We start from the raw sequence: 15768 nt of genomic DNA on the forward strand, positions 1-15768 counted from the left end.
TGACAGTACACAGAAGCTAGTAAATGACCACCTCCTCTTAAATGTTAAGATGGCAGTTACATGTCTGAAATTCTTGTTTTCAAAAGCAAATATAATAAAAACCATGTTCTTTCAATCAAAGGGTGAAATCTGAGACATAAGCACAAATCTGAATTAGAAGAGATGTAATGTGGTTGAAGGACAGACCTGAGAACCTTCTCTTGCCAAGGAAGCAGACTGCATCACTGGCGACTGGCGACATAAAGACTTGTTGCTTTGTTTCTACTCAAACTCATAGGAGTTGCAAAGCTTTCAGAGGTTTTTTGTTTGGTTGTGGTTTGGGTTTTTTTCTGGTGGTGGTTGCTTCCTGCCCCCCCCCCCCGAAATTATGTATTTGCAATTGCCTTAAACTCACATTGAAAAAAGGGTGCTTTATCAGAATTCTCATCTTCCAAGAAGGAAAATTACAAATTCACTATCTTCTCCCATATGACCTTTTAAGTCTACAAAATCCACAGTATTTCTTCCTAAGCAGTTACATCCACATTATTATTTCAGCAATATGCTTAATGCAGTGCCTCACAGCAAACATTTACAACCAACCTGCCAGTTATGAAGGAATTAATGGATTTGGCAGACTATGCAGAAGGATGAACACAGTTCAGATATTTAGCTGGCTAAATACCACTGACGTCTGGTAGGTCAGTCACCTAATAGAGTTTTCATTGCCTTGCACATGTCAAGTCAGATGGCAACAAAGACAGCACCGGGTCTCTTCATTTACCTCAGACCAACCATTAGATAATCTCACCTAAAGCACCAAAGCGCCTATTGTTCATTATTTGTGAACCAAGAGCAATAAAATCAGTAGTACTAATATAAAACCTAATTTTTAAAAAAGTTTGTAGTACAATCAAGCATAATCACTTGCATTATCAGCCTCAAATCTGTTCATCACAAGTTCACCACTAACATACTAGTATATTAATATTGAAATAGCACAACCTTCTCTCTACCTGTGATGAAACACTGGAAAACACATTTGTTTACATCTCAGTTTCTAAATCTCAAAGCCAAGTTTTAAAATTATGAATGTGTTATGAGGCTCTTCAACAGAAGAAAGTGTTCTTGCATGAACACTAGAAGTAGAAGTCCCAAGAAAAAAAAAAAATTGTTAACAAGCATGTTAACAATCATGTATTGGATGAAATGACCAACCCAAAAGTCAGCCATATCTAGGGTTCAAAGTTAATAGAAAGGCTTTTCATTTTGTTTTTAACTTTGTAACAATGTGACTCTGGCTAATATATTAGACAGCTGGCAAGTCAAAGACCGATGAGGAAAGGGTGTGCAAGCTAAACACATCACTGAAGTAATTATATATCACTGATTACAGATAGCAGCTGAAAGCATTCCTTTAACGTAACAGCAGACGCTTCAAAGCGCAGTGCTTAAAAACCAGTGCATCTATCTCTCTACTTCTCAGTATCTAGTCTCAATCCAATTTATTCTTACTTTCACCTTACTTTTCCCCCTCAATGTGTAATTTTATACTGACATCACATCAATTAAAGAATAGCAAGAACATGCCCCTGGCCACAGCCGAGGAAGAAAGCTTAAATAACTACTGTATATAAAAGAATTTAAACATGCATTACCCATTTTTTATTCATTACACTAAGACAAATTATTTATGAAATATAATATATATATAATCCCTTTTTATTAACAAAACTTGGATAAAAATCATGAAGTGTCTTGAGTGACTTGAGTCAGCCTCTAAGAATCCTAACAACTACTCGCATAGAACACATGTGTAAGCAACTGAAAGACATGAGCAAACAGTGAAGAAAAAAGAAAACAATGTCTTCCCCTTAAGAAAAACCACACTAAAGTTTGCCAGCTGGAAAAAAAATTTTTTTTTTTTTTTTTTTTTGGTCTTTCACACTGCCTTACTGAATTGATTTCCTGTTGTGAATCCTGCAGATGTTGCTGAAGAGGTCCCAGCTGTGCTTTCCCCGACTCTATGCAATGCTCTAACTCTGCAGTTTCTTGCTGCAGGCGACTCAGCTCCTCTTGAGCTTTGGTCAGTTCATCTTCATACGCTGAAATCTTTGATTCCTGGCTTGTTATTTCAGCCTTCAGCATGGCAATCTAAAGCATGAACAATATTTCAAAGCCAAGTAAAAAACCCCAACACTTCCAAATACATCCAAATACTATTATTTATGACCAGAAAAAGTAAAAACCTCATAGCTATTGCAGAGATTATAGATTATACCTGAATGAAAAGTTAATTCCCTATTGGTCTCAATAGGATGATAGTATTCTAGCTGTTCTACTGACCAACGCAGCTATTTCTAATACTGAAAATATCATTTTAGACCTTGAAGAAATACTATAGCTTTATATTAGAAAAAAATCTATGTAACCATATTTTTTTTTAACCACTAAGAAATCAGTCCCAGTAATTAGTGTTTCTAGTTATATTTATATTGCATTATAATTTTGCATTATTTGTTTGCACTTAACCTTGTGTGCAAGTATCTCTCAGTATATTTGTTGACACACTGATACTAAATTAGGAGGTAATGGAAATGAGTGACATATTTCCTATTCTCCACTGGTCACAAAAATCTTGACACTCAGGCTGTTTATTCGTTAAAGTTTTTTCTCCTTCCCTAACAACCGTAACACACTGCAAGGGTAAGTTCTTCAAAACGAGGGATTTACTGTTTCAAGGGCCTTAGGCATTAGACCTTACCAAATGGGCCTCCTCTGCACACTTCTGCCTGATATCATTAAGTTGCTCTTCCAGCTTGGCCTTCTGCTCATCAAGATCATTAAGGATTTCCTGCGCTTCTTGTTTCTGAGCTTGCAGCTTTTGCAGATTACTGCTCTCCCGCTTTACTTCATCTTGTAGGTCCTGTAATAAAACAGATTTGCTTTGCAGTTGTCTCCTTTCTCCTCCTAACCCCTAAATCCAACAATATAAACTGCAGTATTAACTCAGATTTCAAGGTATCAACAACTTAGCTTCCAAAAGCTAGCATTTATAACATATCAGACAAGCAAGTGTTCTCAAATTCTAGTTCTAAGACATAAAAATAATCAGGTTATTTGCTTTTTCTTTTCTTTAGTAAAAAGAATCTCACCAAAGTATTGAAGATGGTGCATCAACACAGAGATGAACTGTCTTACTCACAGGGAGGTTAGGGTTTAGTTTTGAATTTAGATGTCACCTTTATTCAGTCTGCTACATTATATCTCTCCTATGTTTTAGCAATATGCTTTACTGAGTTCCTTAATAATAGAAGTTATTTATTCTGCTCCTTTCCCCTCAGAAACACATGGCCAAAAAAAGGAACTCGTTTTATCAACATGGTAAAGGACCAAACCAGTGCATTATTAACCCAAATGCACTCCCTTCTAGAGCCTCCCTGCCTCTGATTTTGCAAAAATCCATTATTTTCCATCTAACAAAACTGGTAAGAAATACAGATTCCATACATGACAATGCGGTCTCTTTTATTTATGAAACAGCAGTAAGTATGCATCCTGTATTCTAAGTACATTAAGCAGCATCATATAATAATTAGATCATTTCTGAGGAGCAGGAATGGTTATACTTCAACAAGCTGCAGAGATAACACTGAAAAAGAAGTCAAGAAAATAATTTAGGAAGAAGAATGAATCATCAAGGTCAAGAGAAAGATAATACAGGAAGATCAAAAAGGAAAAGTATTAGGTGAAAAGAGAAGATTCCAGTCTTTCCAAAAAATATGGTATTTGAAGGAAGAATAATGAACAACATTAAAAAACAAATGAAGATAAAATAATTAAGAAGGATAAGAAAACAAGCTGATGTGAATTTCTGATTAGATCCTGCATTCGTGTGCTGCTTTAAGCTAAGATCCTGTTGTCCTTTTTTAGGGGCATTTTGTTTGTATGGTTTTGTGAGGGAAATAGTTCACCCACATGTGCTAACACCTCCAGATAATCAGGACAAAAACCACAGATAGAAAGGCATATGGTGCAGCAGTCAGACGCTAAGTAAATTGGTAATGTCAAGACAACTGAAGACTGTCTAAAGAAACATCACAGGTGCTTTTATAAGACAAACAAAAAAGTCCCTCCAAACCCCAAGACAAACAAAAAAACAACCCCCAAAATCAAATTTGAAGTTCTTTAAAGGGTGTAAGACTGATGTACAGCGGTCAGACTAGGTGAATTACTGGTTATTTCTAATCTATGAAATATAAACCAGTGCCCACACAAAAAGATCTGACAGCAGCTACTGATTTGGATAATTGGGACACTCTTGATCCATTCATTTTTTACATCACTTTGAAAAACAAGTATCGGCTGACACTCAGCACAAGCAACAGGGTAAAAAGTAACAGCTTGAAGAGATTTTGCTCTCCTTTCTCTGAAAAGAAGCAAGAATTCACATACACACAAGCTAAATATAGGTCACCTCCATTCTTGCTACTGTTCCTTGAATCCCAATGTCTGACCTAGGTAGGCACAGCAGTAAAGAAGCACTGAAGAGACCTGACTAAGCCTGATAGCTCCCAGAAGAGAGCAAAGGAAGAAAAGACAGACAAAAAACATGTTCACACAATCACTCCAAAACGAAACAGAGTAGATAAAATACACAGAACTGGGGGTAATACTCAAAAGATCTATCTTCATGAAGTAAACCAGGCTCCAATTAAGCTTCAATTTTAAAGAACACCCTCAGCAGAGAAGCAGCATCTTAATGTTCAAGCACTGAATGAGATTCTATATGAAAACCGTTAACATATTTGAGGTGGTACAAACTAGCATTTTTATGGTAATAGTAATCCTTGTACAAGATTTATGATCATTATAATTCTCCATGCTAATGCAGTATAGGACAAGGAAGTCTAGAGATCTGCATTTCCACAGATAGACAATGGATTTCATAGCTTGCCAGTCTGTACTTCACCAAATGATTCATGTGCTGAAACTGTTAAGCCTGAAACAGCACAGAAAAGTTAAACTTCACTGACTTTCTAATGGCTTTGGTGCACTGCAACAAAGAATAAAGAAAATTGATCCATCACAGACCACATCCAATGCTGAGTGGGGTACTCGGAGTGTAAAATCTGTTCAAGAAAACTCAGGCGAAGAAGGAGATCAAAAGGCTAGAAGGGAAGGTCAGAAACATTCTAAACTACTTGGAAGGCCACAGTCCTAAAACATCTTTCACTTTCCCTCCGCCCCCAGCAGCATCTCACATGCAGGTACATTTTTTTTCCATATGTTATTCTTTGTTCAGGAGATAATTGCATTTGTTCTAAAAATTTCTTTACAAAGTTTCAGTGTCCTACCGAAAAGCAAAGCACAGACGTTTTGACTTCATGCCAATAAAATTCTAGGGAACATGCAGTGATTGCTGGGAAAGCCAGGAGAATCGCCACTTATTTCAGTCTTAGCAGGTAGACTGACAAACCACACCCATACATGTGAAGTGCTAGATAGACGATGAGAGTCTTGTGAATGTGTCTGAAAGCCCACTGCTTGAGGTAGTGTTTAACTGCTGAGGTATACTGTCCTCCAATGTTCGCGTCTAGAAGAGCAGGCTAGTGATGAGAGAGCGAGGGGACAGCCAGGTAAAGGCACTTTCAGGTGCCACTTTATATGTGGTCAAAAACTAATGTTTTGGTGACATGTTAACTCTGTAAAACAAAGTTCTCCGCTGCCAAGAAGAACATTTCATATCTGAGCTTACTACTCCCATATTTATAGGGAAATGCTAATCCAATCACAGAATAAGTTAAGGAAATGGTGCCTTGGAAGTTTCTTGATCTTTGTTACTCTGCCCATAACTTTTTAAGAAAAAAAATCACCCCTTAATCTCTGCTACTAAAGAGCTGATATTTTAATAAACACATTAAAACCCATTGGTATGCTGTTTCTCCTCCCAACTCTTTTCCTGTCTTTGCTTTTTAGTATCTATTTACATAGCATAGAAGTTACTTTATAGAGGAAAAACTGTCATTCTTTTCCTCCTCCCATACAAATCAGTTTGATCCATCACAGACCATAGATTATATATTGTAATTTGTGTCCGTGGAAGCAATTCTGGTATCACAAACCCTGGAGTGTGATGCCATGACACTAGCTGGATCCAAGGCGGCAGATTAGAACACACTGGTTTTTTACATCAGCTTTAGAAATGTCACCATTAGAATAAAACCAGGAGAAAAAAGCATGATGTAAAGATATTCTTAGTCTGTCACCACTATTCTCTGAAGTTCTAGAAAGTTTCCTGAAACATGGAGGTCAGGTCCTCCAACATTCAGGAGCAGGAAAGGGACCAGAGATAAAAGGCCACCAGCTTATAGAAATGCTGCAGCCATATCGGATTTGATCCTGATGGTTTCTCATTTTCCAGTCAGTAATAGACTATTCCTTCTCTGCAAACTGACAGAACTCTATATTTAACAAGGGACAGATAGCTTGTATGATCACCACGAGGTTAAGGACCTAAGACAGTTGGTTCCATCATTACTGCTCTGGAACTAATGACTTAATTGATTCTGTGATGCTGCTGACTATCAAACACCAAACATGCAGATGACACTAATACTGTAACGTTAAAGATAAGGTTTTTATTTAGCTTTATATACCTTTTGTGCAAGGGCACCAGAGAACTCAACCTTCACGTGAACACACACAGATCCCAGAACACACTAACAAAATCTTCCTGTGCGCAAAACCAGGAATACCCATAAAAATTCTTAGCAGTGTGAAAAGGCAACCTGCAGAGTGGGAAGGGGAATGACCACTGCATGCAGAGACAGAATCACAGACATGGGCAACTTCCGTATGCATTCCTGCAGCTGCTGGAATTGTGACTGGCTGCCATTGTGACTCACAGGCCAGCATCTGATTATCTTCTGAAAGGTTGGACTATTAATTATCATCCAGGCTTTAAGGGTATTAAATAGCCAAGCACAAAATTCACAATGGTTGTAACACATTGGCTCTTTTTCTGCCCAGTACAAAGTAAAATGCAGAAATCTTGCATTATTTGCTTTTAATCAAAAAAAGGTTATTTGAAATAATAAAGATTCCTAAAATAAATGTAGAAATAAACGTGAGTGATCAGATATCACGCGGAAGTTTTTTCTTAAAGCAGCAACTCCAGCTGCTTTTGCAGCTTAAAATTTAATTGAAATACTGCTTTGCAGCATTTAATTCAGGGCTTGGCTAGACTGTTAGCACCCTAAACATTGATGCTGTCTGTATAATTTTTAATCCCTGTAAAACACTTGTAAAATTTAAATTTTCCAACATTCTGGAAATTCAATGTCAACCTTTCAAATAAAGATCAAACATTATTTTTTAAATTCACTTATATTAGGCAAAATTAACTTGAGGCAACATTCCTCCCAAGCTGGTAATTACTGTGACTCTTAAGAAGCAGCCCCATATATGAGCCCTTTTAATTCAGCCACTTAAGTTTATTAATTTGCACTGCTACAGTGTCGTCTTTAGTTTTAATTATACATTAGATAACCTTGCTAAAAAACAAAAAACAAACAAAAGAGAAACCCATTCTTTTATAATATTTTTCATTTAAAACTCGATCCAGGCTACATACCCTAGGAGCTCGCACATCTATATAAATATACACACCTACACCAACCCACATTCATACAGAAAATACACTTCGAAGTACATTCTGTTTCTTAGCCACCAATTTTTTTTTCTTTTCTTTTTCTTTTAAAGACTGAGTAATCCCATTGCCATTAAAACACCACATGGTGCAATATTAGGTGTCTGAATAATAATTTTGTGTCTTATTTACCTGGACCTCACATGTCCTCTGCTTGATGGTATCTTCTTTCTCCTTCAGGTCTTGCTCTACATTATTCTTTTCCCTAGAAGACCAGCAAACAATGCAAGAATACTTAAGAACATCAGCTACAGCAGGTACAGTTATCCAGCCCCCTAAGCCTGTATCTCTCTTTAAATACATAGTGAAACATTAAATACAAAAGATGTAAGGGATTTCTGCTTTCCAAATTATTTACAAGACAGAAGCCCACATAAGTGTTCTGCATAAAAAAACCCCCGTCTTTTCACCCAACTGCACTTCAGTGATAGGAATGGCTCAAAAATGGAAGGGGGTGGGAGGGAGAAATCAATGAAATACTGTCTCCAGTGATCTCACTGTTGCTATGGAGCACTTGTCTAATGAAAACTGCTGGGAGAAGTGGGAGGGATTGCATCAGATTCCATCTATTAACCCCTGCAAACACAGTAATTCCTATGCTAACAGCAGCTGGAAAACATTTCCAGCAGGCCGATCTAGCTGATTAATTAACTTTGCCTATCAGTTTTTAAATACATCTGTTGGTAAGATCAGTCAGAAGAAGAAAGGTTAGCTTGCTGTAATCACTATCTGCTTAGAGACTCCATGCATAGTTATGTGCTGCGTCATATCAAGTCTGTCTCTACAGACATTTAAAAGTGACTATTGATGACAGGGGAATTATCATCAATAAATTCTTGGCAGACATAACAATAGCTTTAGGAAAAGGAAAAAAACCAACATACAACTCAGAAGTGTTACTGTTTTAAAAAAATCGTAGGAGCATTTATCTCTTGACAGCGTATGGAATCTTTTCTCCTTTCGCAGCTGCAGAAAAGCATTAAGCTTTACAGTTTTAACACTATCTTCTGTATAGAGATGTTTACTTTTATAAAGATTTTGTTAATAAATCAGCACACACATCAAAAGCTAGGTTTATTGTTTGGTTCAAATTCTAACATTTCTAAATGAAATACCATAGTGAAAAGCTATCAAATTATATTACTAGTACAATTAAGGTAACTTTATAGTTTAATAGCAGCAGACTGGTAATCAGTCTGGAACTGTTAATCTTATTGTTCACTCTTATTTAATACAGAAGAAAGCATTTCTGTCTTCAAAGTAAAGCATTTCTACTCTAAGTTTTTTTACGCAAGCTGAGTAATACTTGGTTACTGCTAAACCATGTACAATGGACAATAAAAACACCCAGATGTCACAGATCTTAAATGAACATTTGCTCTGAAAAATAATTACTATAGATTATGTTTTGCTATTATCTCAGTATCTGATTAAAGAGCAACTTGCTGAGTGTGCCCAAAGGGAAGGCTTACTTGGAAGGAGAAGGAAAAGGACAGATGTGGAAAGAAGGACTTTGAAGAACAAGGCTAGCTATTTTGTTAAGTGTGAACCTTCGAGTTTCATAAAATTCCTCACTCTCCATTCATCAGAAAAAAGTATCATGGAAATTCTAAGCAAAACTTCACCATTTCTGTCAAAGGTATAGCACATTCCCCTAACTCAATAAACTAGTACTGGTAGCATAGTTGTACTTAGATATTTAAAGCATTGCAACACAGGGATGAAACAAGTTCTGTTGATTATGCCTTCTGTAACTTTCCATGAACAAAGGGTCTCGATCTCAATAAAGCACTTCCACAGATATAAACACAAGTCAGGCTGAAAAATACCTTCAAGCCCTCAGACATGCATCAAGCACAGCAAACATTTAGGTATATTATTCCTGATTGAAGATAAAAGAGAATAATTGACTAGGTAAACAAATACTTGTTATTTTCCCTGCTTCAGTATGGAAACTGAGCAGGAAATAGAAATGCAAGCAGGCATGGATGCTTTAATATTCAGCCTTTCCACACTGATGTCACTGATATGCACAAGAGACTGTCAGAGATGAAGATCACTTCCCTTTCATTTCAACAGAAGCCAGGTACCTAAACCTTGCAATCTGGACTATGCTAAGCAAGCAACAGGATACAATACCCACCCACAGGCAGCTTACACTGTCCAAATCACAACACAAACAAGGAATGGGAAAAAAAATCAAGTGAAAGAAGTATTGTCAGGCAGGACAAGAAAAGCTTAGGCAGCAGTCTCGGGCAAAGGAAAACAAGCTGAGTGTATATCGTCTACATATAACACATTCCCTCCTCCCCCCCCAGTAATGCATCTTTGTTTCAAAAAAAAGACAACACAGACCTACTTAATTCACTAATTCTTCTGAATGCCTCCATTTCTTTTACAAACTATCTGGTATGCCCCTGTAGGAATGCTCAGCAACTGAAAGAACCAAAAACAAGTAACAAAATTGATTTATTGGATATGATAGATTTCCTGGATCATAAAGTCCCTTACCACATCAGCACAAAAAAAAACCCCAACCAACAACAGCAAACAACCCAAAAAGAACTATGGTCTTGCCAATAAAGGACACTTGTAACCAATTCAAGCCAATTTATGAAAACAACATAAGTTCCTTATGTATTTTAGTAGTCGTCAGGTCAGGAGAACCTCGTATCAAATAAATTAAAAGCAATGATTAAAAAAAACCCCTGGCTTCTCCAATGCAGATACTTCATGATTTACAAGCAAATAATCTTAGTAAGTCCGTAAGTTTTATACTAATTTGTGAATGCAGTAATTTGTAAATGGGAGCCAGCATATCGCAGATATTTGTGATAGCTGACAACTGAGGATCTCCCAAGTCAGTAGAGGCATTAGAGCCAAATATGAAACAATCCTGGCCGGACTTCTTGATGGCCAACACTTAGAACCATCATAGTTACAAAACAAAAAAATTCATAGTGCTTTTCCATAATAAGTGACAGATGACTACTCACAGAGCTGGCAGCGTTATCTACACTCACAGTTGCCCAACATTCTTATTTTCAAATACATTTGTCATTTTGGGAATTCCTAGTGTAGTAGTACTTCAGTTCAGCAATGAGAGAAAAAATGCCTAAGCTTTGCCTAGTTTCTTCTCCCCTTTGTTCCCCCCAACCTTTTCAGTTCCAACAAGCTCAGTTACTTCCAACCCAGAAGGTGGAAGAAATAATCTAGCCTACATTAAAATTCTTACTATTGCTTTACTAAGAAGCTGTAGATCTCTGAACTTTGAAACAAAGGCTTGATGCAAGTATATGGCAGGGAGAGGTTTTTCTGTTTTTCTGGGGATGTTTTGCTGTTTCCTTACTTTTGAGAGACCAACTTACCAGCTTTATGGTCCTTTTAACCTGATTTATAATCAAGACAATATAACTGTTGCTGTCCAACACATGTGAAGGACACCACCTTTGGTGAGATGTACTAAGTTAAGCTCAATTACTTAACATACTTAGAGAGGAACATAGGATTGGTAAAGCTTGAAGAAATTCCATAAATTTGTAGGCTGTAGCTAGCTTTGAATGCATGAAAGCAAAACAGGGTTTACTAGGGAAGAAAAAGGTTTTATGGCTCAAAAAAAAGAATATTAAGAACATCTGGTCTAGCCTCCCACAATGCTGATCAAAAAAGCTCCAAATAGCTTCCTAAAAATATAGTGCAACTGAAACAGAACTTACAGGCAGCAGTGCTGACAGGCTCAAAATTATGCAGATTCCACAACGTCCACAGACAAATCATTCCCCCAGCCAGAGCGGAATTATCCTTGCTAATACGGGTTCTGCATTTTATTCTTCTGATCCTCAACCTCCACCTTCCTGACATTGTTTTTATTGAATTAGACTAAAAAGCTATTGGCTACCAGATATCATACCCACACAAACTGTTGAGCCACAAACACATCACCTCTGTATCCTTTGCTCCGTCTCTCAAAAAGCTATGTCTTCCAGACATTGTCATTCCTTTGAGGCATTTCCTCTGCTGCCTTTTTTTTTTTTTTTTTTTTTTCAAAGTGCACTTCAAAAATAGATTCAATTTCTGTTACTGGGTCTCAGAAATGCAGCTCTCATGGATACTTCTCAATGGAATCATAGACTAGAACTATTACATATTGAGTTCAACAGCTGAACAATATATCTTGTTTAATAATGAACAAAAATAACTGAAGTTTATATTACATTTTTATATGACAGCTATCAAGACTCTACAAAGTACATCAAAGTGTACTTCAATTATAACAGAAATGTGGATTTGCCAAAGATGAAAAAAGTTCCCCGCATTTACCACAGAGATTGATCTGTTGCCTAGCATTGCCACCTGCTCTTAGGGAAGGTACAGAAAAGTAACATTTACTCTGCTACCAAAATAACTCTTCTACGGTGGCTAAAGGATTTCCAAATAATAAAAAAATTACTATTCTTGAAAAAAACTAAAATGAAAAAATTTTACTCACATTATGACAATGAGAGTTTACTAGTCATTCTCAATGAAACCTAAGAAACCTCTTACTATTTTACTCCAGTTTGATGATACAGGCTTAAGACTCTGATAGTTAATCCAGCTCTATTCTGAACCTCTAAATCATATCCAGGTAAATTGCCCCTTTCTAAAAATAAATACATATTAATAGTTGCCCCTACCAGATCTTCAACAACCTAGTATCATTCAAATGTGTCTTAAATAATTGTCCAAGTATACTTGCCACTAAAAAAATGGAAGCAATGACTTTCCAAAAGCCATGGTTCCTTCATACCTCCCAGTAAGAAAAAAGAACAAGACTTTGTCTTGTTTTCAGACTGGCTTGTATGTTATGCTTGCATGCAAGCCCATCTACTGAAAGCCAACTTGATCTAAAAAGTCACACTAGTGGACAATTTATTTCCCTCTAAGATACTAACAGCAAATATACACAGTTGTAAATTGTATTTCAAGTTAATAAATGTGAGAGTCCAAAATTGGAATTAATACAGCCTGAAGAACAACAGAGGAAGGCAGAAGGGAGAAGTGAGTAGGCAGTGGGAGTAGTAAGAAGGAGAATGAGCAGCTGAAGTGAAAAAACATTTATGTATTTAGGAAACAGACTGTGCTTTGACACATTGCCAAATTAAATCATTCCTACAAGTGACATGAAAGACAGACAGATTTCATCATTACAAAGCACCCTCACTTATAAAATAGTAGAACTAACTGTTCTTAATAGAATTCTCAGTAGATTTATGATAGTAGCAAAATAATCAGTTAAGAAAAATATCTGCTATGTCTTCAGAGTATGATGAAGACTACACAACATATGAACTTGATTTTTTCTTAGTCACTTGAAGTCACCTTCTTAATTACCTTAGAAATAATTAATGGAACCCAAGAGTCTGCAGACCTCAAATTAAAACAATTTTTCTCAGTGCAACAGTTCATTTTACTAAACAGGAGAGAACCATGTCCATCTTTACCACCATCAAAACCCTAGCAGAGGTCAATATACAAACTGTCATCTTCCCACTCTCTACGCTACATCCTTCTGGATCTCTCTCATCTCACTTCCTTCCTGTCACTAGAAAAAAGTCCTTAGAATTCCCTCTACAAAGCAAAGACAACTAATACCAATTTATGTCATGGTTCCAGCAACCTAAATAGCTGCTCCATTCTCATCTGCCAATAAAGATGAACAAGAGAGACTGCTTCCATGTGAGGATGCTAAGATATGCAGCGTTCTGAAGCATACTCAGAAGGCATGATGGACAGACATTTGACAGTCTTGCTGTTATTAAATGCCCTCATATGGAAGTGTTAAACAGTATTACAGACATGCTAACCATTTATTTTAGCAAAGCAGACTATTACCACTTGGTTTTCTCTTATGCATTGAGTTGTTTTTTTTTTTAAAAAAAAGATAAGTAGCACAACTGAATCTAAGGCAACGGTGTCTATTCCTCCTTTACGTACCTCTGCAGGTCTACTATCTCATTGTTTAATGTATCAAGCTCTTTAATTGCAGAAAAATCTGCTACAGAATTCAGTCCTTGAGTACTCTGAAAGATAAAAAAATAAATACTGTTAGTTTATCGTTTATGCTGCCTAACAACTATATTCACTTTACTTTTTGTGACAGCACGAGCTATCCTCTTGTAACAATTGTTGGTAGCATTGTATTTCAAATCTTCAATCTCAAAAAACCCAAAACAGTCCAGATGCTATATTAACGAACACAGCATACATTCAATGCATCCAGTAATTCAGAGTTTGTCTCCTGTAAACTCTTGAAGACTTCTTCCACAAAAGCAGAGGACCACCTGAACAGACCAAAAAAAAAAAAACAAACCCAATCTAGTTCTAAAGTGAGATTCATCTCACAATTAACATTTAGCTGGCTTCCTAGCATTCATTTAAGAATGATCTGGCTTGTTTACTACTTTTATATTTCTTCACCCTGGTGATCCTCCTCTTGCAAAGTATAGACACTTGTTTGCAATGCTTTAAGTGATATTGAGCTGGTTTAATGTGAACCTCCAGAGCACTGATTGAAACTTTGATAATACAAAGTCATAGGTAAGTTATGCCCATGAGTTCCCATTTACTTTATGTCTTATTATAAAGACAACCACTGTAATACAAATGATTTGTTTCAAAAAAAGTACACATAAATGACTAGAGAACAAATGCTGAAGACACAAATTAGCAAATACTGTAATTGTTCTACTGTGCCTTATCACAACATGAACATGTTTAGGAAGCCATAGTCACTGCAGCTACCTTGTACAAATACATCAGTTCCTTCAAGCCTTGAATAAAGTCATCCAGGACAAATACAAAGTTCGGAGGAAAAGTACATACACATAATTAAAAAGGCAAGTGATACCCCCAAAATAACACAAAAGTCTTTAAATGCTGAAGTTTCTCTAAAGATAAATCAAGATGCTATTAACTATGTATTTATTCAAGCTTATACTCGGGGGGGGGGGGGGGGGAACAAACAAACAACAAGAGCCATGAAAAGACCTAAACAGTAAATCTGAGCACACTGTGGCACAGAATATTATATTGCAGAACTATAGATTATTCGTGCATATTTTACTAAAGCAAATGGCATGAACTGAGAATAAAACAAACAAAAAAAAAAAAAATCAAACAGCTATTCTTAAACTGGTTAGTGTACAGCTTCTCAAATGGGCAAAATAGCTATGAAGTTCAATCCTATGCTAAAGGAATTACACAGGAGTTTTGCCGAGTTGCTCATGGCATTCCAAGGAGAAAGGTTTTACTCCTCCTAGGAAGGGGACAGAAGGAAAACATGGAGCTATTAGCTACAAATACAAACTCTTCCCAGGCCTCCTTCTCTCATCAGTTAAAGAAATTCTGTACACTAACGCCAGCATCAATCTTGAATAAAATGTAGTTCAATCTTATTTTCAATTTTTCAGGAGAACTGGTGTGGGGGAGGAACATAAAAGCCAAATTGTGTATTGAAGCTAAAAATGTTAAAAAAAGACAAAAGTTTGAATTATTTGCTGCCATTTACTACACTGCAACATGCATGCAAACAACACTTTTTAATTCAAAAATAGTAATAAAAGCTAATTCCTGACAAAATTCTTTAAGAGGAACTTGCACGTAAGTTATGGCTGGTAATTCAAGTGCAATTTGGTGACTACAAACAGTTCTAGGTAAAGAAATAGAGCAACAAGAACTAGACTGCTGCTGTGTCCCATTCATGGGATTTGCATTCAGGGCTCAAAATTGAAGTAAAAGTTGTACTACTGTGACAATAAAATTCCGTACAGAAACCAAGCATTAGGTAACAGCAATCCACATACGTATGCATTCTGAACACCTACCAAGAAGGATCACAAGTTAACTCTCCCTACTTTAAAAACATAACGGGTTACCGTTATACTTACTGATATTTCTGCTACTACCTTTATATTGGTTAAGTCAGAAGATTAAGCCTAAGGGGTTTTGTTTTGGTGGTTTCCCCCCCTTCTACAATGTAAGCCACTCCAAGAAAACCAGCAAAAAGCTTATTTCTGCCTACTGCTCTTGCCCTTTGG

At 36.6% G+C, this 15768-nt stretch overlaps 1 protein-coding gene across 1 annotated transcript in view; it reads right to left on the reverse strand.

The window, feature by feature from the left end:
* EPS15 (epidermal growth factor receptor pathway substrate 15) overlaps positions 1–15768 on the reverse strand; it is a gene marked incomplete at both ends in the record, with an annotated part of 50167 nt that overhangs the window by 11370 nt on the left and 23029 nt on the right. Inside the window, 4 exons of the mRNA XM_082003075.1 lie at positions 1936–2133; positions 2744–2905; positions 7823–7895; positions 13667–13752. Of these exons, the coding sequence (XP_081859201.1) occupies positions 1936–2133; positions 2744–2905; positions 7823–7895; positions 13667–13752 (519 nt within the window). The remainder of the gene's footprint in view (positions 1–1935; positions 2134–2743; positions 2906–7822; positions 7896–13666; positions 13753–15768) is intronic.

Source organism: Phaethon aethereus (genome assembly GCF_964289735.1).
Source record: "Phaethon aethereus genome assembly, chromosome: 8".
Lineage (NCBI taxonomy): Eukaryota > Metazoa > Chordata > Aves > Phaethontiformes > Phaethontidae > Phaethon > Phaethon aethereus.